The sequence below is a fragment of the Nanorana parkeri genome, unplaced genomic scaffold (assembly GCF_000935625.1).
Source record: "Nanorana parkeri isolate BGI_ZX_2015 unplaced genomic scaffold, ASM93562v1 scaffold662, whole genome shotgun sequence".
Taxonomy (NCBI): Eukaryota; Metazoa; Chordata; class Amphibia; order Anura; family Dicroglossidae; genus Nanorana; species Nanorana parkeri.
This window is the reverse complement of record NW_017306930.1, coordinates 896611-905944: the sequence shown is the minus strand read 5'-3', so window position 1 is coordinate 905944 and position 9334 is coordinate 896611. Positions and strand designations below refer to the sequence as shown.

At 46.3% G+C, this 9334-nt stretch overlaps 1 protein-coding gene across 1 annotated transcript in view; it reads right to left on the bottom strand.

Annotated features, from left to right (window-relative positions):
* MGAT4D (MGAT4 family member D) overlaps nt 1-9334 on the bottom strand; it is a gene marked incomplete at its 3' end in the record, with an annotated part of 103682 nt that overhangs the window by 33438 nt on the left and 60910 nt on the right. The window contains exon 4 of the mRNA XM_018563413.1: nt 54-187. Coding sequence (XP_018418915.1) covers nt 54-187 — 134 coding nt within the window. The remainder of the gene's footprint in view (nt 1-53; nt 188-9334) is intronic.

The window sequence follows — 9334 nt, the reverse complement described above, 5'->3', positions numbered from 1 at the left end:
ACTTCAGGTTCAAGTCAATAGAAAACAAAACGCACCATCCAGTCATCCCTCACCTCTGCTATAAACACTATGACAACACAATCCTCTTTTTCGCTTGCAGACATCTCTGAGAAGATGGAGTTCAACGTGTCCATGAGGTAGCTCTGTTTGTCTCTTTTCACAGTGGGGATTCCGAAAACAATTGACACTGTATATAAAGAAACAAAAACAACATTATATAAAATATTCCCCTTAAATATTACACTGGATAAAGCTCTGCATATTATAACATTTGTCCATCTAGGCCAGGGGTGCCCACAATTTTTCGTCTGTAGATCTACTTTTGAAATGATGAGCTCGATGAGATTTTATTTGGAAAACAAGCACATTAAATAGTTACTTGGACTACTGCCTCTCTCTCTCCTCTCTGCGGTCTCTCTCTGAAACGCAAGCTGGCCAGCAAGCACTATTGTTGCTGATCACACTGACCGGAATGCAGACACTAATGTGCCTGCGTTCCGGGTGCGGGCGATCGCACTGTGGGCAAGGGGCGTGGCTGCAGTGCCAATGACTTCCATGCACCACTCCTCCCGCCCCTGAAATCAGGGAGCCGGCCGGCTTGCGTTCCAAAGGCCGAACACTCGGGAACGCAGACTTTGCGGCATGAACTGGCTCTCTTGGCTGTCTCTTCTCTCCCATCTCTCTCTGCTGTCTCTCTTCTCCCTCTCTGCTCTCTTCAGTAATTTCTTACCTGCACTGCAGCAGCTTCCAAGGTCTCCTCTAGGTGCGGTGTCCTGTCCTCCTGCAGTGCTCGTGTGGCCGAATGTGCAGACTGGGAGAGGTGTCCCGTCCCTTCCCGCCTGCAGCGTCTGAAGAATTTAACCGCACGAGCACCGCAGGATGAGCGGCTCACTGACCTGTGTCTATCGACTGGTAGATTGGGATCCACCTAATGGGCACCCCTGATCTAGGCCCAGCTTAAAAGGTGACTGAAGGAAATAAATATGGCAGCTGTAACAGTCAACTTATTTTTATAGGTGCAGGTTAAGGGGCTACGATCGTGACCTTGCCGACAATCCTACCTAGTGTGTCCATTACCTGCAAAAAGTATGCTGGGCGCGTGTTTTAAGACTTCAGTGACTCAGAACAGAAAGCCAGGATTAGGAGGACAGCTCCAAAGCCTGCATCAATAAAAACAAGCCGATCATGGCATTACCCAGATATGAGCCCCACATGTCAACTTTAAAAAAGAACTTCAGTTATTTCAAAAAATAACCCTTGCAGTAGTGCTACCTCTGCACTGCAAGGGTTAACTACTCATTTTGGTCTAGGGGCTGGAACACAGAAGATACACTATATTGCCAAAAGTATTGGGACGCCTGCCTTAACACACACATGAACTTTAATGGCATCCTAGTCTTTTTTCATAGGGTTCAATATTGAGTTGGCCCGCCCTTTGCAGCCTATAACAGCTTTAACTCTTCTGGGAAGGCGTCCACAAGGTTTAGGAGTGTGTCTATGGGAATGTTTGACCATTCTTCCAGAAGCGCATTTGTGAGGTCAGGTACTGATGTTGAACGAGAAGGCCTGGCTCGCAGTCTCCGCTCTAATTCATCCCAAAGGTGTTCCATCGGGTTGAGGTCAGGACTCTGCGCAGGCCAGTCAAGTTCTTCCACCCCAAACTCGCTCATCCATGTGTTTATGGACCTTGCTTTGTGCACTGGTGTGCTGTCATGTTAGAACAGGAAGGGGCCATCCCCAAACTGTTCCCACAAAGTTTGGAGCATGAAATTGTCCAAAATTTCTTGGTATGCTGATGCCTTAAGAGTTCCCTTCACCGGAACTAAGGTGCCATGCCCAACCCCTGAAAAACAACCCCGCACCATAATCCCCCCTCCACCAAACTTTACACTTGGCACAATGCAGTCAGGCAAGTACCGTTCTCCTGACAACCGCCAAACCCAGACATGTCCATCGGATTGCCAGACAGAGAAGCGTGATTTGTCACTCCAGCTAACACATCTCCACTTCTCTAGAGTCCAGTGGCGGCGTGCTTTACACCACTGCATCCGACGCTTTGCATTGCGCTTGGTGATGTAAGGCTTGGATGCAGCTACTCGGCCATGGAAACCCATTCCATGAAGCTCTCTATGCACTGTTGTTGTGCCAATCTGAAGACCACATGAAGTTTGGAGGTCTGTAGCTATTGACTCTGCAGACAGTTGGCGACTTCTGTGCACTGTGCGCTTCAGCATGCACTGACCCTGCTCTGTCATTTTACGTGGCCCACCACTTTGTGGCCGAGTTGCTGTTGTTCCCAGTTGCTTCCACTTTGTTATAATACCACTTTCCACGGTTGACCGTGGAATATTTAGTAGCAAGGAAATTTCACGGAACACCTGAATCCAATGATTTGGAGGGGTATCCCAATACTTTTGGCAATATAGTGTATTTTCAGCTGATCCTTGGTCCTGCAGCACTGAGTGCTCACCTCTCTTCCCCTTCACTCCGGCTTTGGTATATTCCTTGGTGTCCTGAAGTCTAATGCAGGTGAATGGACTGCATTAGATGCGATGATATCAGCGGGGCTTAGACCACTGGAGCCTGGGGCAGAAGAGGCTGCAGGGACCAGTCTAGCAGCCAGGCAGTACCGAGGATCCGGCGAGTATATTTTTCATTTGAGCCCCTAGACCAAAATGAGCAGTTAACCCTTGCGGGGGGGGGTATCTCCATTGCAAGGGTTAATTTTTTAGATTCCTGAAGTTCCTTTTTTAAACACTCTGGCTTTCTTTTTTTAAGAAAGCCACGCACCCACTAAACCAGTGTACACACAAAGCTTATTTCCAAGATATGCAAATAGTGCATCAGCCACTATTTTGATTAACTTGTGTATTCACTTGGGGATTTAGCTTTGTGATTAGTAAACTCAAGAGAGTCACTTAAAATTTCAATCCGTGTCTAGATTCAACATGAAGAAAGCAGTGAGGTTGTAGAGCTGCCCATACACCTTACAAGTATCTGCAGGTTTTCTGTGGTCAGATGGAAAAAGTGCAAGAGATTGGCCCAGGTGGAGATTACTCCATCCACACAGTTACGTGTAGATGGAGGAATCTGTTGCACCTTTTCCATCTGACCACAGAAAATCTGCAGATAAATGTAAGGCGTGTGGCCAGCTTTAGACATAGTCATCCAATTACAACACACAGGTTACAGAACTTACAAATTTGCAATGGATACTGTGGGTGGAATTTTTTTAACGAACACAAATCATTTTAAACAAACCATACTGTACGTTTCTTGAGATCCCTAAATAACCTTTTAACATTACAGGTTATCGGAGTGAAAATCATACAGCACAAAAACTCAAAGCCAAACTACCATTCAGATTGTGACAATTGTGTTACTGTGCACTACTACAGCCAGAGGCATTACATTCTCCACACTACCATCATTTTTTTTTTAAACTTTCAAACTTCCCACCGGTTTCGCCTCCCTGTGACGCGGACGCTCGCAAGGGACGGAACCCGGAAGACGGCAGCGGCGGGAGGACACAGCGGGGATTGCGGACAAGGTAAGACCTACGCCGTACTCCCGAGTGTGGCTCTGGGTTTCCGCTTTGTTAACCCCGAGCCACACTCGGGAATACCAATAAAGACGCCCCAAAGAAGCTCCTGTACTAGTTCGGGCGTAGGGCGTTATTCAGCGCGTCAAAATGCGCTGAAATACTCCCAGGTGGGAACCATGCCCATAGGAAATTATGGGACTTCACTGCTTGAGCGTTTTTCAGCGCTCCGATCAACGCTGAAAAACGCCCAATGGTTTGTGCATAATTGCCTTCATTTCACTCCTGCAGCAAATACTAGTTGTGATGTAGATGTGGTTCAGGTGAGTAATGCTTCTGATGGGCACTGCTGCTGTGCAAAGGTGCCCACGATCCCGCGATCGTACGAGAATCGTGCAGTGTATGGATGGCGTGCGACCGTTCCTACTGTACGGTTGCACGACTTTTGTATTTCGAGCATGTTGGAAAACCAGCCAAGAATTGTACGATTTTTGCTGAACGCACTGGACCGCAGACACTGTCTGCAATCCGGGTGCGGGCCGAGGGCGTGGCTGTAGTGCCATTGACGACAATGCACCACCACACCCCCTACTTCCCCTGAACGCAGGGAGCCGGCCGGCTTGCGCTTCAGAGGCCGAACGCACTGGAATGCGGAGTTTGTGGTGTGAACCGGCCCTAAAAGCCAGGCTTAATTTGAGCCTGTTGGCTTGGTTTCAGCAGCTCTCCACTAGACTAGGCCCCCCCAAAAGAAGTCACCAAAACTGAGAAATCCATGTAGAGTTAAAGTTTCAACTCTGTAGGTCTGGCACAGCATTGGCTCCTAAAGGTTTATGCCTGGAGGAGTAAATGAAACCTTGGTCACAGGTGCGTATTCCCATCCAGACGTTTGCTCAGCTGGCCTATCTTCCACCTTGCTACTTTGACTTCCTGGCCAATTGTTTTTTGTACTCTGGCCAGTTTCCTTTAATTTCTGCTCACTTTATTACCTGCTCAGATCCTTTTTTTTAAAAAAAAAAAATTTTCCCCCATTTTTTGCGTCCATTTATTGCACACTCCGTTTAGTTTATTAGATTTGTTTATCCGATTAATCGATTAATCGAACTTAATAATCGGCTAACTAATCGATTTTGAAAATAATCGTTAGCTGCAGCTCTAATCAGAACCTCTAGCTTTCCAGTCTTTTGCTCTAGGCACAATAATGGAATTTTAGCTATTGAAAGATTCAAATATCTCCACACTGGCTTTATCACGGACTTCAGTTATATTGTGTTGGCAGCGTGCTACATAGTCCAAGATCAGGTGATCAGAGCAGCAGTGGCTTTACCCATCTCCTAACCACTACAATGATGCAAAAAATTATTCCATCTGATTACCAAGTCCTACCCAGGTCACGTCTGACAACCAGATCATTGAGGACTTGTTCAAAACATCTGCATTCGGGCTGCGCTGGCTGTTTTTTTTTTCCAGTGCAGTCCAAACACAAGACAAGGTAACTTACCTTGTCATAGATGGTGACAGTTCTCACCTGTCAGGACCAGCTGTGGACACACACTGTCAAACCAAATAGTGAGGATTTGTTTCACCTACAGCATCCGCCATTCCAATAAGGCAAGCACGCTTACTGGTGCTTGGTTGCCCCCAGGACTTTAACTATATGCTCTGAACAGGCGATACCACAGGCTGGCCCCAGGTGCTAAACCGAACAAAAGAAGAAAGACGCTACCAGAGCGTAATACGGGATGAGCTGAGGTCAAAGGCTGGCAAGGGTAATTCGGGCACCGGCTAAGGTCAGGGCGGGCAGCTGGAAAAGGGTAATTCGGGCACAAGCTGAGGTCAGGGCTGGCAGAAGGCAAAGAGTAATCCAGGGACAGGCCAAGGTCAGAACCGAAGACGAACAAGATTTCCAGACACAGGATTTGCAGAGACAGAGCATGGCTTATATAGCCAAATCTATCACAAACACTGGGGACAGGCTGGGGATGCTTACACAGGGCGCCACCCGCAATAAGGCCAAGTGCAGCAGCCAGACTAGTGCAGCAGCCAGTGAGACACAGGATAATTAACCCTTGCCAGTCGGGGCTGCAGCCAGCAATAAAGGCTGCTAGAACTACACAGCCTGCCTGACAACACCACTGTGTTCAGGTGGTGTGTGCTTAAAGGAGAACTATGGGGTTAAGGCTTTTCCCCACAGTTCTCCTTAGGGTAACGGGAGGACACAAACTAGCGTCCTCCCGTCACCCTAGGCTCAGTATACCGCGAGCTGTAGCTCACGGTATACTGAGACGCCGCAGTATACCTCGAGCTGCTGCTCGCGGTATACTGAGACGCCTCAGCTGAAGTGGATCCCGACAATTGTGCCGGGATCCACCAAGCTGCGTGACTGACAGCTGGCTCTGCCTATCTAAAGGCAGAGCCAGCTGTACCCGCCCCTCCCCCGTCCGTTCCACCAGTCAGCGCTGGAGGATCAGAGCGGGGAGGGGGAAAACCAGCCCCTCCCCTTGTCACGGCAGAGAGCTGTGACAGGATCGAGAGGTGAGCGAACCTGGTATGTGTTCGCTCACCTCCCGATCTACTGAGCCGACCTGTGACAGTCTCATTGCCACAGGTCGGCTAGAACTATGAGGTGAGTGAAAAGCACTCACCTCATAGTTCTCCTTTAAAAAAAATAAAAAAGTACGGCATGCAGTACTTTTTTTTTTCAATAAATGTTTTTTATTAGGGTAATTTTGTGTTTGTCAAGTAGAATAGTCTCCAAACAATCAGCCCGAGCATGAGCAGAAAAGACAATAAAGATAGGAGAGGGCCAAATAAAAACAAAATCAAACAAGGCGCCAATAAAAAGCACAGTTTTAGTAGGGTAGTAGGTAGTGTCATAGGGGCCTTGCTGATTGCCTACATTTCAGGTCTAGCATTAAGTGCAATAAAAGCAGCTCAGGTGACTCCCAAAGCTCCTAGTGCATGAGACATTTGAGCCTTTAAGTAGCAGGTCGTAAAGATAAAAGGGACACCTTTGGAACAATTCGGAGCTGTCAAATGTGGCAGTGTCGAAGTATCGCCAGCGCCTGAAAAATGTTGACGTTTTTAATTCAGTATTTAGTTCCGCATCCATCCTTTCGCTATTAAATAACAGTTTAAGCTCTCCCACAACCTCTGATAACTGGGGTGCCAACAGAGTGTTCCATGAACGCATTATACATCTCCTGGCTGCCAGCAGATCCAGTACTTTTTAGGCACAACGCGGTGAGATGTGGCACACTGAAAACGCACTGTATTGTGAGTTCTTACCAGCTGCTGTGAATGACTACATCTGGGGTCTCCTGCAGATGGCAAAACACTTAACCACTTGCTGACCAGGTGTTTAGACCCCCTTCCTGGCCAGGCCATTTTTCAGTATTCAGCGCTGCGATACTTTGACTGACATTTATTCCGTCATGCAACGCTGTACTGAAATACATTTTATACAATTTCCTGGGGACAGATAGAGCTTTCTTTTGGTGGTATTTAAATCACCACTGGGGTTTTATTTTTTACTATATTCAGGAAAAATGTTGAAAAAAAAAAAAAAAAAAAGGTTTTTTTTTACATTATGTTATAAAACAATTAATATTACCCACTTTTTTGGTAAAATATAAAAGACGGGGTCACGTCGGGTAAATAGACACCAAACATGTCAAGCTTAAAAATTGCGCGCACCCGTGAAAATCGTAAAAAACAAGCATACCCAAAATTGACCATAGGCGACGCTTTAAAAGCTTTTGCCGCTCATCAGTTTAGTGTTGTCAGTGATTGATGGCCCTAAAATGATTGCTCTCACTGCAACGTTTGCGGCAATATGTAACATGTGCGGCGTAATGGGCACAATAGTCGTTTTCGCAGGTATGCGCGTATGTAGGTGTAGGGACTTTAAAAACATTTTTTGTTTTTTTTTAATTCTTTATGTGTATCTTAAAAAATTTGGGGTGAAACTGTAATTTTTTTTCCTATTTTTTTTCTCCACTTACCTTTATTGCTATCACATACGGTGGCTAAGAAACCCCCCCTATGTGATAGCAAAAGAGGTGACAGGTCCTCTTTATGGAGACATCAGGGGTCTCCAAGACCCCTAATGTCACCTAGGACCCCCCTGAAGAAGCTGATGAAGCAGAGATCTGCTTCATCAGCTTCTCTCCAGCGTCTGAAGCTGGAGAGTGACACAAGAATGCGGAAGTGATGTAAAATACACCACTTCCACATTCTGACAGCGGAGAGGGGACCGGTGGGAGAGCGTGAACCGACCTCCCTCTAATCTCGTGTCAGAGAGGCACTATGCTGGTCCTGGGCTCGCACCGGGCACACCAGAGCCCGGGATCAGCGTGATAGCGGGAAGGGGGGAACCGCGGAGGGGGGGCGCGCACATACCGAGACCTCATACAAGCGATCCGCCGGCTCTATAGCCTGCGGATCGCTTGTATGTGAACAGGTATCACTGCAGGTTTTTTAATTATGTCTTGCGCACGAGTGGGCGGGACTAACAGGCCGTGTATACACGGCCTGTTACATCCAGGAAGCCGGCCGGCCGGGAGGTAATTAATAGAGTTTTACATGTCGGATGTACCTGCTCTAAGAAATTAGCTTTAGTGAAATTAGATTTTGGCACAAACCACATTAAAAAATACTGAACACTTGATTTAGCAGACAATATTGCTGGAAAAAGAACAATATACGTGGAATTCTTGCAATAGTATATCATTAGAGAAATACGGGCAGGAGAAAACATTTCCTCATTACATAAGGTCAGGAGATAAACCTAGCTCATATTAAAACGCAGTTGTAATATTTAGGGGAAGCCCTGATCCAGGCATCTCCTTTGTTTATCCCTTTATTAATAATGAATAACTTGCACAGCGCTACAAGTACAAGCTTGTCTCAGCTTCCGGAATGCTGTTGTGTAACTGCTGCTCATTCAACTTTGATATTGACAAATGGCAGCAGACATAACTTGTATAGATTTACATTTTTTATCTTTATTTTTAAACATCGTAAACTGCCCAATAAATTGACAAATTCAGCAGCATCATAATATTCTGCTCAATCAAAAGGAAGCTAGGCCGATATGGGTAGATCACGTTAAACATCAACTATGTTATGAAGCCGACCATGAAACTCCCAGCTTTCCTCAACCCACATCAACCTTTAAAAACACAACAAAAGCCGTTTGATTTGTAAAATACACTATCAATTTTGGCCTATCATGATACATGTAGTACTCTTTATTCTGCCATTATCAGTGTTGGTATGTATACATCAAAGTTTATACTTTTTATGTTAATCAATTTATTACATTTGATAATTAATTTTGCTAAGACATATTTTTTTTGATCAGATGCACTAAAAATGGACAATACTTTTTTTTTTTAGATCCTATGGGTTGGTGAGGTACTTTAGGGTCCTCATAGGTGATGGGGTGTTGACCAACATCTTACTTTCGGTCTCCTCCCCCTTTTCTTTTCCTACCTTTTTTCAGGCCTCATGGTATGCGTTTGGTATTAGTCATTTAAAAAAGAAATGTACATATTTGTTTTTTGGCTTTATTAGTCTGGGGCCTGTGGGTGATGGGCGGGCCTCTGGTGCGTGACGTCGTGGTTTGCGCTGCCGCATCGGGGAGATGACCGCCTGCCTTTTGCGTTAACGGGGGGCGGGTCTCCCTGACGCTGCGGCGTGATGACGCTGCGGCGTGATGACGCCGGAGTGTCATTACGTGGGTTGCTGTTAAATCGCCCGCCATTGTCCAGAATCGGCTGGTATTTTGTGGCC